We start from the raw sequence: 19,025 nt of genomic DNA, 5'->3' as shown, positions 1-19,025 counted from the left end.
TTATATTGTTGAATTCATTCATGATGCTACTGAAAATTATTATGAGGGAGGAACATATGCTTGTAGGAATTGCAATAATATCAAGTTTCCTCTCTATGTGCTTAAAGTTTTGAAATTATGCTTGTTTCGCCTTCCTATGCTAGTTGATTATTGTTCCCATAAGTTGTTTGCTCACAAAATCCCTATGCATAGGAAATGGGTTAGACTTAAATGTGTTATCAATATGCTTCATGATGTTCTCTTTATGTTACAATTCTTATCTTTTATGTGAGCATCATTGAAATTATCATGCCTAGCTAGGGGCGTTAAACGATAGCGCTTGTTGGGAGGCAACCCAACTTTATTTTTGTTCCTTGCTTTTTGTTCCTGTTTAGTAATAAATAATTCATCTAGCCTCTGTTTAGATGTGTTTTTATGCTTTTAATTAGTGTTTGTTCCAAGTAGAACCGTTGGGAAGACTTGGGGAAAGTCTTGTTGATCATGCTGTAAAAAACAGAAACTTTAGTGCTCACGAGAATTGCTGCCATTTTTATTTGGAGAGTTCTATTTAGTTAATTATTTTTGCAGATGATTAATATATAAATTCCTCAGGTCCAGCAATTTATTTGAGAATTTTATGAGTTCCATAAGTATACGTTTGATCCAGATTACTACAGACTGTTCTGTTTTTGACAGATTCTGTTTTCGTGTGTTGTTTGCTTATTTTGATGAATCTATGGCTAGTAAAATAGTTTATAAACCATAGAGAAGTTGTAATGCAGTAGGTTTAACACCAATATAAATAAATAATGAGTTCATTACAGTACCTTGAAGTGGTGATTTATTTTCTTACACTAACGGAGCTTACGAGTTTTCTACTTTAAGTTTTGTGTTGTGAAATTCTCAAGTTTTGGGTAAGGATTCGATGGACTATGGAATAAAGAGTGGCAAGAGCCTAAGCTTGGGGATTCCCAAGTCACCCCAAGGTAATATTCAAGGATAACCAAGAGCCTAAGCTTGGGGATGCCCCGAAAGGCATCCCCTCTTTCGTCTTCGTTCATCAGTAACTTTACTTGGAGCTATATTTTTATTCACCACATGATATGTGTTCTGCTTGGAGCGTCTTGTATTATTTGAGTCTTTGCTTTTTAGTTTACCACAATCATCCTTGCTGTACACACCTGTTGAGAGAGACATACATGATTTGGAATTTGTTAGAATACTCTATGTGCTTCGCTTATATCTTTTGAGTTATATAGTTTTGCTCTAGTACTTCACTTATATCTTTTAGAGCACGGTGGTGGATCTATTTTATAGAAACTATTGATCTCTCATGCTTCACTTAGATTATTTTGAGAGTATTAAATAGCATGGTAATTTGCTTAAAATCCTAATATTCTAGGTGTTCAATATTAGTAAAATTTTCTTAAGAGTGTTTTGAATACTAAGAGAAGTTTGATGCTTGATGATTGTTTTGAGATATGGAGGTAAGAATATCAAAGTCGTGCTAGTGGAGTAGTTGTGAAATTGAGAAATACTTGTGTTGAAGTTTGCAAGTCCCGTAGCATGCACGTATGGTAAACGTTATGCAACAAATTTGAAACATGAGGTGTTATTTGATTGTCCTCCTTATGAGTGGCGGTCGGGGACGAGCGATGGTCTTTTCCTAGCAATCTATCCCCCTAGGAGCATGCGCGTAGTACCGAGGTTTTTGATGACTTGTAGATTTTTGCAATAAGTATGTGAGTTCTTTATGACTAATGTTGAGTCCATGGATTATACGCACTCTCACCCTTCCATCCTTGCTAGCCTCTTCGGTACCGTGCATTGCCCTTTCTCACATTGAGAGTTGGCGCAAACTTCGTCGGTGCATCCAAACCCCGTGATATGATACGCTCTTTCACACATAAACCTCCTTATATCTTCCTCAAAACAGCCACCATACCTACCTATTATGGCATTTCCATAGCCATTCCGAGATATATTGCCATGCAACTTTCCATCATTCCGTTCATCATGACACATTCATTATTGTCATATTGCTTAGCATGATCATGTAGTTGACATAGTATTTGTGGCAAATCCACCGTTCATAATTCTTTCATACATGTCACTCTTGGTCCATTGCATATCCCGATACACCACCGGAGGCATTCATATAGAGTCATCTTTTGTTCTAGTATCGAGTTGTAATCATTGAGTTGTAAATAAATAGAAGTGTGATGATCATCATTTTCTAGAGCATTGTCCCAAGTGAGGAATTAAAAAAAGAGAAACGCCATAAAAAAGAGAAGGCCCAAAAAATGAGAGAAAAAGAGAGAAGGAACAATGTTACTATCCTTTGCCACACTTGTGCTTCAAAGTAGCACCGTAATCTTCATGATAGAGAGTCTCTTGTTTTGTCACTTTCATATACTAGTGGGAATTTTTCATTATAGAACTTGGCTTGTATATTCCAACAATGGGCCTCCTCAAGTGCCCTAGGTCTTCGTGAGCAAGCAAGTTGGATGCACACCCACTAGTTTCTTTTGTTGAGCTTTCATACATTTATAGCTCTAGTGCATCTATTACATGGCAATCCCTACTCCTTGCATTAACATCAGTCAGTGGGCATCTCCATAGCCCATTGATTAGCCTCGTTGATGTGAGACTTTCTCCTTTTTGTCTTCTCCACATAACCCCCCTCATTATATTCTATTCCACCTATAGTGTTATGTCCATGGCTCGCGCTCATATATTGCGTGAAAGTTTATAGGTTTGAGATTACTAAAGTATGAAACAATTGCTTGGCTTGTCATCGGGGTTGTGTATGATGAGAGCATTCTTGTGTGACGAAAATGAAACATGACTAAACCATATGATTTTGTAGGGATGAACTTTCTTTGGACATGTTATTTTGAGAAGACATAATTGCTTAGTTAGTATGCTTGAAGTATTATTATTTTTATGTCAATATGAACTTTTGTCTTGAATCTATCAGATCTGAATATCCATACCACAATTAAGAAGAATTACATTGAAATTATGCCAAGTAGCACTCCGCATCAAAAATTCTGTTTTTATCATTTACCTACTCGAGGACGAGCAGGAATTAAGCTTGGGGATGCTTGATACGTCTCCAACGTATCTATAATTTTTGATTGCTCCATGCTATATTATCTACTGTTTTGGACATTATTGGGCTTTATTATACACTTCTATATTATTTCTGGGACTAATATATTAACCGGAGGCCCAGCCCAGAATTGCTGTTTTTTTGCCTGTTTTAGGGTTTTGAAGAAAAGGAATATCAAACAGAGTCCAAACGGAATGAAACCTTCGGGAACGTGAATTTCTCAACGAACAAGACCCGGGAGACTTGGACCCTACGTCAAGAAAGAAAAGAGGAGGCCACGAGGTAGGGGGCGCGCCCACCCCCACCAGGCGCACCCTCCACCCTCGTGGGCCCCCTGTTGCTCCACCGACGTACTCCTTCCTCCTATATATATCCACGTACCCCCAAACGATCAGATAGGAGCCAAAACCCTAATTCCTCTGCCGTAACTTTCTGTATCCACGAGATCCCATCTTGGGGCCTGTTCCAGAGCTCCGCCGGAGGGGGCATCGGTCACGAAGGGCTTCTACATCAAGACCATAGCCCCTCCGATGAAGTGTGAGTAGTTCACCTCAGACCTACGGCTCCATAGTTAGTAGCTAGATGGCTTGTTCTCTCTTTTTGGATCTCAATACAATGTTCTCCCCCTCTCTTGTGGAGATCTATTCGATGTAATCTTCTTTTTGCGGTGTGTTTGTTGAGACCGGTGAATTGTGGGTTTATGATCAAGTCTATCTATGAACAATATTTGAATCTTCTCTGAATTCTTTTAATGTATGATTGGTTATCTTTGCAAGTCTCTTCGAATTATCAGTTTGGTTTGGCCTACTAGATTGATCTTTCTTGCAATGGGAGAAGTGCTTAGCTTTGGGTTCAATCTTGCGGTGTCATTTCCCAGTGACAGTAGGGGCAGCAAGGCACGTATTGTATTGTTTCCATCGAGGATAACAAGATGGGGTTTTCATCATATTGCATGAGTTTATCCCTCTACATCATGTCATCTTGCTTAAGGAGTTACTCTGTTTTTAACTTAATACTCTAGATGCATGATGGATAGCGGTCGATGAGTGGAGTAATCGTAGTAGATGCAGGCAGGAGTCGATCTACTTGTCTCGGACGTGATGCATATATACATGATCATACCTAGATATTCTCATAACTATGCTCAGTTTTGTCAATTGCTCAACAGTAATTTGTTCACCCACCGTAGAATACTTATGCTCTTGAGAGAAGCCACTAGTGAAACCTATGGCCCCCGGGTCTATCTTTATCATATTGATCTCCTACTACTTAGTTATTTCCTTTGCTATTTACTTTGCTTTTATTTTACTTTGCATCTTTATCAAAAAAATACCAAAAATATTATCTTTATCATATCTATCAGATCTCACTCTCATAAGTGGCCTTATAGGGATTGACAACCCCTATTTGCGTTGGTTGCGAGGATTTATTTGTTTTGTGTAGGTATGAGGGACTCACGCGTAGCCTCCTACTAGATTGATACCTTGGTTCTCAAAAACTGAGGGAAATACTTACGCTACTTTGCTGCATCATCCCTTCCTCTTCGGGGAAAACCAACGCAGTGCTCAAGAGGTAGCATAGGCCAAACCAAACTGATAATTTGAAGAGACTTGCAAAGATAAACCAATCATGCATAAAAGAATTCAAAGGAGATTCAAATATTGTTCATAGATAAACTTGATCATAAACCCACAATTCATCGGATCTCGACAAACACACCGCAAAAGAAGATTACATCGAATAGATCTCCAAGAAGATCGAGGAGAACTTTGTATTGAGATCCAAAGAGAGAGAAGAAGCCATCTAGCTAATAACTATGGACCCGTAGGTCTGAAGTAAACTACTCACACATCACCGGAGAGGCCATGGAGTTGATGTAGAGGCCCTCCGTGATCAATGCCCCCTCCGGTGGAGCTCCGGAAAAGGCCCAAAGATGGGATCTCTCGGGTACATAAGGTTGCGGCGGTGGAATTAGGTTTTCGTGGTGCTCCTGGATGTTTGGGGGGTACGTGGACTTATATAGGAGGAAGAAGTAGGTCGGTGGAGCAACGAGGGGCCCATGAGGGTGGAGGGCGCGGCCAGGGGGTAGGCGCACCCCCCTGTCTCGTGGCCTCCTCGATTGTTTCTTGACGCCCACTCCAAGTCTCCTGGATCACGTTCATTGAGAAAATCACGTTCCCGAAGGTTTCATTCCGTTTGGACTCCGTTTGATATTCCTTTTCGGCGAAACTCTAAAATAGGCAAAAAACAACAATTTGGGCTGGGCCTCCGGTTAGTAGGTTAGTCCCAAAAATGATATAAAAGTGTAAAATAAAGCCCATTAACATCCAAAATAGATAATATAATAGCATGGAGCAATCAAAAATTATAGATACGTTGGAGATGTATCAAGCATCCCCAAGCTTAATTCCTGCTCGTCCTCGAGTAGGTAAATGATAAAAAAAATTTAATGTGGAATGCTTTCTAACATATTTCTATATGTAATTTTTCTTTATTGTGGCATGAATGTTCATATCCGACAGATTCAAGATAAAAGTTTAATATTGACATAAAAATAGTAATACTTCAAGCATACTAACTAAGCAATTATGTCTTCTCAAAATAACATGGCCAAAGAAAGTTATCCCTACAAAATCATATAGTCTGGCTATACTCCATCTTCACCACACAAACTATTTAAATCATGCACAACCCCGATGACAAGCCAAGCAATTGTTTCATACTTTTGATGTTTTCAGACTTTTTCAATCTTCACGCAATACATGAGCGTGAGCCATGGATATAGCACTATATGTGAAATAGAATGGTGGTTGTGGAGAAGACAAAAAGAAGAAGATAGTCTCACATCAACTAGGCGTATCAACGGGCTATGGAGATGCCCATCAATAGATATCAATGTGAGTGAGTAGTAGGGGTGGAAACGGATCGGATGCGGATCGGATAGTGCTCTTACCACTTCCATTTTCATATTTTCAAAACGAATACGAATCCGAATACGGATGTTCTCGGATACGGATGCGGCTCGGATATTATTCGAATACGGATACGTATCGGATATTTTCTTGATTCGGAACGGATACGAATGATATCAACATGTTGCTTAAGTAAATTAGTCGATAGCTATGTGACCTAAAATAATCAACTTGCGACATACAATAAGTCAATGATAAATAGGTTTATGAATAAATACTATTGTAATGCATAATAATTTATAAGTTTAATCATATAAAGAGTAAAATTTAACCACTTATTTGGCTTTTATGTTGGATAATTGGAATATTGGGCCTAGAATTTAAAAAAATACCTCCCATAATCTTCTTCGGATACGGATATATCCACTTCCATATCCATATTTGTGTCAAAATCTCCTACCATATTTTATTTTGTATTTGTTTAATAAATTCGGATACGGACAATTTCCATTTCCATTTTGGTTCGTATGCGGATGTTTCAGATACGAATAGGCATTTTCTCGAATACGAATATCTAATATTTCGGATTATCCGCTACCACTTTCCACCCCTAGTGAGTAGGGATTGCCATGCAACGGATGCACAAGAGCTATAAGTATATGAAAGCTCAACAAAATAAACTAAGTGGGTGTGCATCCAACTTGCTTGCTCACGAAGACCTAGGGCATTTTGAGGAAGCCCATCATTGGAATATACAAGCCAAGTTCTATAATGAAAAATTCCCACTAGTATATGAAACTGATAACTCAAGAGACTCTCTATATGAAGAACATGGTACTACTCTGAAGCACAAGTGTGGAAAAATGATAGTAGCATTGTCCCTTCTTTCTTTTTCTCTCATTTTTTTGGGCCTTCTCCCTTTTTTATGGCCTTTCTCTTTTTTTCGTCTGGAGTCTCATCCCGACTTGTGGGGGAATCATAGTCTCCATCATCCTTTCCTCACTTGGGACAATGCTCTAATAATGATGATCATCACACTTTAATTTACTTACAACTCAATAATTACAACCTTATACTTAGAACAAAATATGACTATGTGAATGCCTCCGGCGGTGTATCGGGATGTGCAATGATGCATGAGTGACATGTATGACAAATTATGAACGGTGGCTTTGCCACAAATACGATGTAAACTACATGATTATGCAAGCAATATGACAATGATGAAGCGTATCATAATAACGGAACGGTGAAAAGTTGCATGGCAATATATCTCTGAATGGCTATGGAAATGCCATAATAGGTAGGTATGGTGGCTGTTTTGAGGAAGGTATATGGTGGGTTTATGGTACCGGCGAAAGTTGCGCGATACTAGAGAGGCTAGCAATGGTGGAAGGATGAGAGTGCGTATAATCCATGGACTCAACATTAGTCATAAAGAACTCACATACTTATTGCAAAAATCTATTAGTTATCGAAACAAAGTATTACACGCATGCTCCTAGGGGGATAGATTGGTAGGAAAAGACCATAGCTTGTCCCCGACCGCCACTCATAAGGAGAACAATCAATAAATAAATCATGCTCCGACTTCGTCACATAACGGTTCACCATATGTGCATGCTACAGGAATCGCAAACTTCAACACAAGTATTTCTCAAATTCACAACTACTCAACTAGCATGACTCTAATATCACCATCTCCATATCTCAAAACAATTATCAAGTATGAAACTTCTCATAGTATTCAATGCACTTCTATGAAAGTTTTTATATTATTTCTAAAAGCAAATTTCCATGTTGTTCTAAAGGACTCTCAAAATAATGTAAGTGAAGCATGAGAGATCAATTATTTCTATAAAATAAAAACACACCACCGTGCTCTAAAAGATATAAGTGAAGCACTAGAACAAAAACTATATAGCTCAAAAGATATAAGTGAAGCACATACAGTATTCTAATAAATTTCAAATCATGTGAGTCTCTCTCAAAAGGTGTACAGTAAGGATGATTGTGGTAAACTAAAAGGCAAAAACTCAAATCATACAAGACTCTCGAAGCAAAACACATATCATGTGAAGAATAAAAATATAGCTCCAAGTAAAGTTACCGATAGACCAAGACGAAAGAGGGGATGCCATGGTGTCCTTGAGTTTTATCTTGGGGTGCCATGGGCATCCCCAAGCTTAGGCTCTTGCCACTCCTTGTTCCATAATCCATCAAATCTTTACCCAAAACTTGAAAACTTCACAACACAAAACTCAAAATAGAAAATCGCGTGAGCTCCGTTAGCGAAAGAAAACAAAACACCACTTCAAGAAGACAAAACACCACTTCAAAATGGCATGGCAATGACAACGGATAACTTAAAGACACCTGGCGCAACGGTCTCATGGCAATGACAACGGATAACCTAACACGCAAGCAAGCACGTACGTTTTGAGTGGCAATTTAAGAATGGTTGATGGCGTTGGCGTGTGCTCGCCGGCACATTCGAATTCAGATCGGCCGAGCCCTTAAACCGGAGGGAAACAGGGGAGCTCAGCTCTGGTTCTCTGCCCATTTTCCGCGTGCATCCGGGCGCTGATTTGTAGAGTACCGGTGGAAAGCGGGCACGCAGGCGCAGCCTCAGATGCGTCCCTCCAAGGAAAGGAACAAGTAGTGTTCAAAGAAATAAATGAGAAATGAGCAAGTACTGGGAGGAGATTCAAGGAAGTATGGTACACATTTTCTACGGTACTAAGTACTCCCTCCATTCCAAAATATAGTGCGTCCGTGTTTTTCAAGGTTCAACTTTGACCATAAATTTAACCAGCGAGACCAACTGCGGCGGGAGAAAAAATTATATAATTGAAAACTTCTTTCAAATACGAATTCACTGATATAATTTTTGTTCTCGCTGCAATCGATCTTGATAGTTAAATTTATGGTCAAAATTGAAGCACGTGGATAGAGGAAGCACCTACGTAGTGGAATGGAGAGAGTACTTACTTACACGTGCGTCGGTAAACACTGAAATACTCCATCGTTGTAGTGCGTGAACAGGTAGGTTTACTGCTCACCTGTATTCATTGTTGGATTTTGTTTTCACGAACATGGAGTAGTATATATTTTTTTTTTGCCTAGGACGTCTTTGAAAAGTAATCTTTCCTCCGCATCATGCGGATGGGGCGAATGATGACGGGGCGAAAAGCAGAGGAGGGAGCGTAGTTTGGTGGACCCACTCAACGTCTAGCGAACGTCGACTACTCCTCCTCTCCTTGCTCCCCTCCCCCCTTCCGCTCCCTTGCCCCAACGGTCGACTCGCGCCTGCCTCTTAAACCCTCCCCTCCTCTTCCCCCTCCGCGCACGCGCCGCATCCCCCCTCCCCACCCACATTTCAAACCAGGAGAAGCGAAACAAATTCCCCACATAATCCTCCGATCCGCCCACCAAACCGCGCCCCTAATCACGCAGGAATCCTTCATCAATCGCTCGAGTCCACCCATCCAGGTACCCCGCCGACCCCTCCCCAATCTCGACCCGCTAATCGCTCGCTCGCTTGTTACCGGCTCTGATCTCCGTTCGATTTCGCCGCCGCAGCGGAAGGAGACGGAGGGGAAGGGGGGAGCGTCCCCGGCGGCGGCGGCGGCGATGATGGAGGAGGACCCGCTGATCCCGCTGGTGCACGTGTGGAACAACGCCGCCTTCGACGGCTCCAACTCCGCCTCCTCCAACGCCTGGCACGCGCACGCCACGCCCGTGCGCAGGGGCGAGAAGGAGAACCGCCGCCCCGCTGAGACCGACGACGCCGACGCCGACGCCGAGATCGCGCGCATCGAGGCCGAGATCCTGCGCCTCTCCTCCCGCCTCCACCACCTCCGCGTCTCCAGGGGCCACGACGCCAACGCCAAGTCCACCGGGACGCGGCCGCGGGTGAAGGGGCTCGGCCTCGCCCCCCTCGACGACGACCTCCTCGCCGCCGCCGCGGACACCGACAACCTGCTCCCTCTCCCGGAGAAGCAGCAGCCCCCGCCCCCCGCGCAGAAGCCCAGGCCCGCCGCCAAGCAGCAGTTCCCGGCGTCGCGGGGCGGCAGGGGGCTCAGCATCGGCCCGCTCGACATCGCCGCCGCGAACCCCGCCAAGGCCCCCGCCGCGCGTCAGCAGCAGCAGCAGGGCGCTGCCCCCGCAAGCCGCATCCTGAAGCCGATCAAGGAGCCGCCCGTGCAGCGCCGCAGGGGCGTCAGCCTCGGCCCGATGGAGATCCAGCACGGCATCAGCGGCGGCACCAAGCCCGTGGCCGCGGCGGGCGCCGCGCGGGTCAAGCCGTTCCCCGGCAAGCTGAACGCCATCCGCGAAGAAGGGCAGGCTTCCAGGCAGCAGCCCGCGGTCCCCGCTAAGCTCTGGCCGTCGAGCAACGCCAGGCAGCCGCTCGACAGCAGCAAGCAAGGCACGGCGGCGAGCAGGGCCAAGGCGAGGAGCTCCAGCATGAGCCCCAGGGCGAGGAGGCAGTCCATCGCCAGGGCCACGAACAGCACGAGGGGAGGCGTCGCCGCGTTCGGGGCCGCCAAGGTGGTGGCCGACGAGCCCACGCCCAAAGCTGCCATGAACCAGAGCAGCACTGAGTCCACCTGCAGGAGGCCGGCAGGGAGCTCCAAGGTCCGGGTCGTCCCGAGCCGCTACAGCCTCATGCCCGGCGCGTCCCTGGGAGCTGCAACACAGGAGAGGCGCCGCAAGGAGTCTCTCCCGGGATCGACAGGGGGCGCAGGCCAGAAGGAGGAGGAGATCAAAGCGATGCCCACTGAGCCTGTCGACGATGACCTCTCTCCTGAATCACTGGACAAGGTTGCTGAACTGCTCCCGAGGATCAGGACCATGCCGCCTCCCGACGAGACTCCCCGCGACTCGGGGTGCGCGAAGCGGGCCGCCGATCTGGTCGGGAAGCGATCCTTCTTCGCGGCGGCCGCAGCCGGCGATTGCAGTGCCATTTCCTCCTACCAGGCGCGGGTCCTCGAAGCTGAAGCACCGGAGGAGGCAGCAGCAGCAGCAGAGGCCTTGGGCGATGAGGCAGCCTCAGCAGGAGAGGCCTTGGGCGATGAGGCAGCAGCATGATTTTGATCCATTCATGATTGGTCGGAGCGCTTGCTTAACTTGAGCATTTGGTGAGGCTTTTTGCAGCGTGTTACATAGTCAGTCTACTGTTATATTCCTATCTCATGCTTTGTTTGCCGATTTAATTCGTTTAAGGCCCTGCTAGAGTGTGAAGAAGACCTTTATATGGGTGCTCTTGTGTTTAGTTTTACCTGTCAGTCAGTGTGCTCTGTTTGTGTAAGTAGTGTCATGGTGTGGTACTGAAACCCTTTTGGTTGGAAATGCAAGAGGATGAGGATAATATTCTGCTCGAAAGCTTGCTGAAGTTGAAATGTTTTCTTATTGTATGCAAATTGGTGATGAGTAGCACTTCTTATTCAGCCATTGTTTCAGCAATTTCTCTTCTGCAGACATGTGTTCTGATTTTCAGTTGCTGCATAGGCATAGCTGATAAGATAAAGAATAACAACAGTACAAACGGGGGTGATTGGGTAGCATGATTTATGCTGGACTGACTAAGCTTGTGTCCAAATTCACTGTGAATTCAGTATTGAATTTGTTTTGTTGCATCTATAGATACCTTCATATGGGTGCTCTTAGTTTTACTTGTCTGTCAGTGTGCTCTGTTTCGTGTAAGTAGTGTCATGGTGTGGTTCTGAAACCTTTTGTTTGGAAATGCAAGAGGATAATATTCCGCTCGAAAGCTTGCCGAAATGTTTTCCTTCCGTAGCTGATGAGTAGCATTTCTTCTTTCATTTAGCCATTGTTTGAGCAATTTCATTTCTGCACACATGGGTTTCGGTACTCTACTATGGTTCATGCATAGGCATATAACTGATGAGACAAATAATAACATTAAAAATGGAGGTGACTGGGTAGCAAAGTGTTCATTATATCAACAGCCAAGAGATGGGCTGGCTAAGCTTGTATCAAAATTCACTGCAGATTACAGGTTAAAAAAAAATATTCACTTCAGATTCAGCATTGCCAGCCTATTGAACACTTGTCTCATGCTGGCAACTTATAGATAGATAACTTTGGTTGTAGGGATAAATTTAACCCACCAAGCGCAGACAGCTGGGAACAAATGGACAAGTCATTGTTGAGATCCACGTGCTCATCTTGAAGTTATCACGGGATGCTGAAATTGAGAGGGAAACATACAGAAAGATTTTAGTGGCACCTCCATCATCTATCTATCTATGGTTAAAACAGAACGAGTCATGTTGGGAACAGCATACATGTAGCTAATTCATGAGTGGCACGCATGGCTGGCTGACAACATTCCGAAAACTAATGCGCACACGTCCTGATTCCTGAAGCACAATTGTGAACTCATACATATTTCTTTGGCGGTAGGAAGAGTAACTCGGAGATCCGTAGAGATTACTAATGGCATCATACTGATTTTTTTATCTTTCTGAAACTTAGTTTCTTATGATGGCATCTGCGCAAAAACATTTGAAAACATGATGCAGGCCATCGGGTGCCCTGTCATTTGAGACAAGAATTCCGTTATTAGCATTAAACATGACATATAAGTATAACTCGGGAGAGAAGTACGCTGCTCTTTCTTTCTTTCTGCGTCCTTCCATTCATGAAACCTGTTGTTTGCAGGAGGATATTCTGCTCTTATGTTGTGTTGCATAGCTTGCTGAAATGTTCTCTCTTTGTGTGCAAGTAGCTGTTGAGTGGCGTTTCCTAGTCATTGTTTCGGCAGACATGTCGTCTGTTAGAAACTGTATTTTCAGACTCAGTAGTAGTACAGTACGTCATAGCTGAGAATATAAAAGAACATTGAAAATGGATGTTAACTGCAAGTGAGCAGGACAAGTGTTCTCATTAAAAATAACAAACAAATGATGGATGTGTGAAAGAAGATACATTGATCACTTTGCTAAGGCCCTGCTAGAGTGTGAAAAAGACCTTTATATGGTTGCTCTTAGTTTTACCTGTCAGTGAGCTCTGCTTTGTGTAAGTAGTGTGTGGTACTGAAACCTTTTGTTTGGAAATGCAAGAGGATATTCTGCTCCAAAGCTTGCTGAAATGTTTTCCTTTCATAGCTGATGAGTAGCTATTCATGTATAGGCATATAGCAGTAGACATGGAGGCTCTTGGGTAGCAGAGTGTTCATTAACTACAACCAAAGAGATGGACTGACTAAGCCTGAATCCAAAATCACTTCAGATTCAGCATTGCCAGCCCATTGCCAACCCAAATTCACTTGTTTTGATGCATCTATATATAAGTTTGGCTCTAGGGATAAATTTAACCCATAAAGCACAGACAGCTAGAAGCCTGGATAAGTCGATGCTGTTAATTCACGTGCTCATCTTGAAGTATCACGGGATGCTAAAATTGATAGGGAAAGATAAAGAAAGATTTTAGTGGCACCATCGTCTATCTATCTATAGTTAAAACAGAATGAGTCATATTGGGAACAACATACATGCAGCTAATGCATGGCTGGCTGACAACATTCTGAAAACTAATGCGCACACATCCCGATTCCTGAAGCAGAACTGATGTTAACCTTATATATGCAAAAATTGATATGTGGCAGTAGGAAGGAAACTCATATAGAGAGCTCTAGATGTTACTAATGGGCACACTGAGTTTTCTTTCTTAAACTTAGTTTCCTATAATTGTTAAAAAAAAGGGCAGCCCGGTGCATGTAGTTTCCTATAATTGTTATCTGCCCAAAAACATTTGAAAACATCGTGCAGGCCATTAGGTGCCCTGTCATCAAAGAGAAACCCAACAAATAAAAATGAAAAGTGAGGGATCTCACCCAGCCGAAGCTTCGAGCAACGGGGCATTAGTTTGATTTTGACCTGTTTTTGATTGATCATAGTGCTTGTTTGATTTGAGCATTTGGATGAGGCTTTTTGCAGTGTGTTACATAGTCTGCTGTTACCTTCATATGCTGCCATTTCCAAAGCTTGCTGAAATTGAAGTATTTTTCTCCTTCGGTATGCAGATAGCTGATGAGTAGCATTTGTTATTTAGTCATTGTCTCTACAAATTCATTTCAGCAGACATGTGTTCTGGTATAAACTGTAGTTTCAGTATACTACAGTACGCGGGGAGTAAGCATAGCTGAGAAGATAACAAGGAGTGTGAAAATGGAGGTTCCTGAGTCGGACAAGTCACTATAAACAAGCAAAATGATGGGCCAAGTAAGCATGGCTCCAAATTCATCAATTCAGTCGGACAAATGTTCTCATTAAATCCAACTAGGCTATGTAAAAAATTGATAGTATATTTCTGTGGCAGCAGGAGAGCTGTATAAATTACTAATGCGATCATACTGAATTTACTAATTGGCATCTGCCCAAAAACATATGAAAACAGCATGCAGGCCATTCATCGGATGCCTGTCATTTGAGACAAGAATCCCCTTATTAGCATTATTAAACATGGCATATAAGTATACATAACTTGGGTGAGAAGTACTCTGTTATTTCTCTCTGCGTCCTTGGATGAAACCTGCTGTTTGCAGGAGGATATTCTGCTCTTAGGTTGTTTGCAAAGCTTGTTGAAATAATTCTCCTTTCACGTGCAAACAGTGTTTCCTAGTCATTGTTTCAGCAGACATATCCTCTGTTAGAAACTGTATTTTCAGACTTTCAGTACTATAGTACGTCCAGTGCTGCAGTTCATGCATAGGCAATATACATTAGCTGAGAATATAATAAGAACAGTGAAAGTGGAGGTTCACTGCAGCTGCAAGTGAGTCGGACAAGTGTTGTTGATTAACAACAACCAAAAGATGGACCAAGTAAGTAAGCATGAGTCCAAATCCACTGAAAATTCACTATAATTCAGCATTGCCGGAGACACGTGAACCAAGATCCAGTGATCGCTTTGGCTCCAGGGTTAAATTTGACCCACAGAGCACAAATACAAACAGCTAGAAGCCTGGACAAGCCATCGCTGGAGTGATTCACGTGCTCATCTCATCTCGATGCATCACGGGATGATAAACTTGAGATGGAAAGATAAAGAAGGAATCTCTAGGTCGATAGTAGGACAACATCTTCTTGTCTTGGTATTTATCTGACAACAGCGCAGGTGCTGTAATTTGCTGGACTTGTCAGGGTTGACGGTTCAGCGTTACAAGATGTCTGAAACCCCCATGACAAAACCTGAATTTCAACTGGAATTTACAACTTCCAAGGGCTGATCATCACACCAGACTGATGACAAAACTTGAATTTCACTGAAGTTGCAATGTACAGCACAAGGGAAGCACACTGATGGTTGGATGTAGATATGCAGAAACTATGGACAGCAAATCAAATGTACTAACGCTAAATCAAAGGGGTGTTTAGTAAAGACATCTGAGTAAGAAACGAGTGTCAGCAAAACTGAATAACTTAGGCGCTCCATATCTTGCTGAACATCGACTGCAGCCTGCTGCTGTTGGCGATCTTCTTGACGACCTTCTTGGCGTCGGGGTCGCCGGAGTCGGCCAGCTCCTTGAGGCTCCCGAAGTGCTCCGACGACACGATCTTCTTCCTCCCGGCGCCGGTCTCGGCCAGCGACGTGACGGCGGAGAGGATCAGCCCCTTGGCCATCAGCTTGCCCTCGGACGGGTCGAGCAGCTGCAGCAGCCGGTCCAGGTTGTCGCCGTCCTGGATGAAGATGACCCGGTTCCCGTGCAGCGCCAGCAGGCTGGACAGCACCTGCGCCGCCATCTCCCGCACCCGGAAGGACTTCGCGGCGAGCAGGCCGGCGAGCGCGGGGAAGTACCCGGCCCGGGCCATCATCCGGCTGTACTCCTCCGAGGCCTCCGCGAGGTGGCGGAGGATCTTGAGCGTGCAGTCCAGCACCGCGTAGTCGCCGTTGTTGAGGTAGTGGAGCAGCCAGCCCAGCACGTCGGAGCTGGTGAGGTCGTCGATGGAGCTCGCCGAGGAGAAGCAGAAGAACCAGATGGCCGCGAGGGCCACCTCGCGCGCCTTGTAGGAGTAGGGGAGGTCCGGGTATATCAGCTGGAGGAGCGACTGGATCACCCCCATGCTGATGGCTTCTTCCCTCACGTCGGCGTCGTCGAGCGCCATGGCGTGCAGCAGCTCCACGGCGCCGAGCTTGCGGACCTCCTCCATCTTCTGCGAGAGCTTTACCAGCTCGGTCACCACGCCCTGCTCCACCATGAACATCTTTACTTCTTCCACCCTGCTCAGGTTCCGGAGCACGGCGAAGGAGGAGCTGAGCAGCCGGCCGCCGCTGCCGGCGTCGGCGCAGGCGTGGAGGAGCGTCGTGACGCCGCCGTGCGCGCACACGGCCCACACGTTGTCCGAGTTCTCCGTCAGCTCCCGCAGCGCCTGCGCCGCGCGCTCCCTGGCGAGCGCCGTGGCTGCGCCCACGCCGCCCGCGTTCTCCAGCACCTGCACCAGCGGCGCGATCACGCCGGCCTTCACCAGCATGCCCCTGTACGAGTCGGACCCCGCCACGACGGCCACCGCGCCCGCGGCCTCCTCCTGGACGCGCGGGTCCCGCGACTCGAGGAAGCCGGCGAGCACGGCGACGCCGTCGTCCACGTCGAGCGCCACCACCCGCACGCACGCCTCGTCCTCCGACATGAGCTCGGCGATGGTGGCCAGCGCCTGCGCCCGCTGCACGGGCCCGCCGATCCTGATCCGGGAGAAGAGGTCCTTGAGGAAGAACCGCTTCTCGGCGACGCCCGCGTCGGCGCCCGGCCGCACCGCGACGATGGCCTGCGACGGCGACGTGGCCGCGCCGGTGGAGGCCATCTCCTTGAGCTGCCGCACGTGCGCCTCCAGCTTGGCGCTCAGGCCGTCCATGTCGCTCCGCAGGCGCAGCCGCCCGCCGCCGTACGTGCCGTCGCTGCACTGCGAGGCCACGTCCAGGATGCCCCTCACGGTGGCCGAAGCAGACTGCAGAAACTGAACCAGCACATGATATTCCTCCCCCTTCTCGTCCTCCTCCTCCTCGCCGTGGCCGCCATTGCCGCGCAGCAAACTGAGGCCGGAGCAGAGCTGGCGGAGCTTGTCCTTGACGGAATTCCACTTGGTCGGGAACTGCGGGACGGAGCAGGCCAGCGAAGACGACGCCAGAGTCTCCAGCACCATCAGCGCCTCGCCATGGCTGCCCTCTGCCCCTGGCACCACTTCTGTTTCCACCATTGCTGCCGGCGCTGCTTCTCCCATCTCTGCAACCATGGCGACGAACCAACACACGCGCGCGCGCACTCCCCAGCCCTGTACCGCCACCTATCTGGTAGCATGCATCTTGAGGAGCTCGCAGCTAACCAACTGATGATGATGATGCTGGTGCGAGTAGGAGGAGGAGCTGGTAGGGAGGGAACTCGACGGAGAGCTTCAACTATTAATGGAGGCGTTGGTGCGGGTAAGTGACAAACTGTCAGTTTTGTACCCATGCAGGTAGGAGTAGCCCGTGTGCGCCGCATCGGCGTGGCCACTGGCTAGGGTAGATGGGTTGCTGCTGGTTGGTGCCGCACCTGTCCTCACTCACCCGTCTCTGATCTGTCTTCTTGTTAGCCCTCCTCCTCCTGCCCCAACTTGCTGCCCTCCTTTTGGTTTCTTCCATTGGAATCTTGCTGCCTGCTCCCTCCAAAATCTCCATGCCCACAACATCATTTCTTAAGCCAACAATCTCATTTGGTAAAATATAATTTAACTAGCTAGTGCTAGTATAGTAGTATAATACTCGATTTGGAATGATGGGGTTGATCAGTGGGTTGGGTGGGAGCTAGTGAGTGATCAGGGGAGCTGAACATATGCCTGAGAGTGAGATCATCGTGCATGCGATAATGGGGCCATGGGCTACGGTTAAGGGTTGGTGATTATGCACTAGCCCATTATGGAATTCAGGATCTGTGAGGGCATCATCGGTCGAGTGTGTGTACCTTTCCCTGAGTAAAATATCGGCAAAGGCCTAGGCTTTACGCTTCCTCCTCCCGTTATTAAGTACTCCACGAACTGTACGTCGTGGCTGGGGATGCAATGCATGCATGGAAGCTGCTGTGCAGTGCAAAGCCAGTGCTGTTGGGGGACCTGGCCTGACCAACCTCAGCCGTAGGTCCGTATGATACTTGTGTGAAGGTAAAGTCACGGTACAGGGGACTGGCCCAACTAACTCGCCCTGCTCTGATCATGAGCTCGTCTGTTCTATTGTTAGCTGGTTGTGTGCTGAGGCAAAATTTCATGTTTTGACCCTTTTCGTATACTAATTCAGGATCTGACCCAAATTGGAAAGAATTTCGGGATTTGACCCTTTCGCTACCATCAAGGGTCATGGCGGTAGGTTAGACAGGCTACCGCCAGGGTCCCTGGCGGTAGGGTGCGACGGAGGGGGACGGCGGCCGTTTGCCCGTGCTGACGTGGATAACTACCCTACCGACAAGGACCCTGACGGCAGCCTGTCTGACCCTACCGCCAGAACCTTTGACGGTAGGGGGTGGCTTGGGTTTTTGCCTTGGAAAGCTTCTGTAACGAAAAATTGCAGTGGCCACCTACCGCCAGGGGGGTTGGCGGTAGGCTGTGTGACCATACCGCCAGGGTCCTTGGCGGTAGGGTCCTGTGTTTTAGGATTTACAGGTTTAATTGCTTGCTTCTTTTCAAAAACAATATCACAACACTGATATAGAGTCAGAAAAACAGATCTCAAACAATTAAAGTTGGGCATCACATACACATTAATAAAAGTTGAACTAAATAGACATGTCAAACGAAGTTCAACTCATTAGCAAACGGAGTTCCACATAGTTTCACAAATAGCTAACACATAGTTTCACAAATAGCAAACACATAGTTCCACGTAGTTTCACAACCACTAGACAACTACAAGAGCCAAGTATTCAAGAGCAGAATTACTTGCTTCTGCTCCTCTTGGAGGTACCGTCCTCATTCCTCTTTGAACGAGTCTCTTCGGTCTTCTTCTTGGGTCGTCGAGTAACCGGTCTC

At 46.1% G+C, this 19,025-nt stretch overlaps 2 protein-coding genes across 2 annotated transcripts; one reads left to right on the top strand and one right to left on the bottom strand.

Moving 5' to 3' along the window:
- The first annotated feature begins 9,337 nt into the window (after window positions 1-9,337).
- LOC125520213 (Holliday junction resolvase MOC1, chloroplastic) lies at window positions 9,338-11,391 on the top strand. The gene is made up of 2 exons (XM_048685059.1): window positions 9,338-9,498; window positions 9,589-11,391. Exon 2 carries the CDS (start codon window positions 9,640-9,642, stop codon window positions 11,095-11,097), a length of 1,458 nt encoding a protein of 485 aa, XP_048541016.1. The 5' UTR covers window positions 9,338-9,498; window positions 9,589-9,639; the 3' UTR covers window positions 11,098-11,391.
- Window positions 11,392-15,276: 3,885 nt separating this feature from the next.
- On the bottom strand, window positions 15,277-17,606 carry LOC125523807. Its single transcript, XM_048688878.1, has one exon. The coding sequence runs from the start codon at window positions 17,259-17,261 to the stop codon at window positions 15,456-15,458; it is 1,806 nt and encodes a 601-aa protein (XP_048544835.1). The 5' UTR covers window positions 17,262-17,606; the 3' UTR covers window positions 15,277-15,455.
- Between the last annotated feature and the right edge of the window lie 1,419 nt (window positions 17,607-19,025).

The sequence above is a fragment of the Triticum urartu genome, chromosome 7, assembly GCF_003073215.2.
Source record: "Triticum urartu cultivar G1812 chromosome 7, Tu2.1, whole genome shotgun sequence".
Lineage (NCBI taxonomy): Eukaryota > Viridiplantae > Streptophyta > Magnoliopsida > Poales > Poaceae > Triticum > Triticum urartu.
The sequence above is the reverse complement of the archived record's forward strand: the minus strand, read 5'-3'. Positions and strand labels throughout refer to the sequence as shown.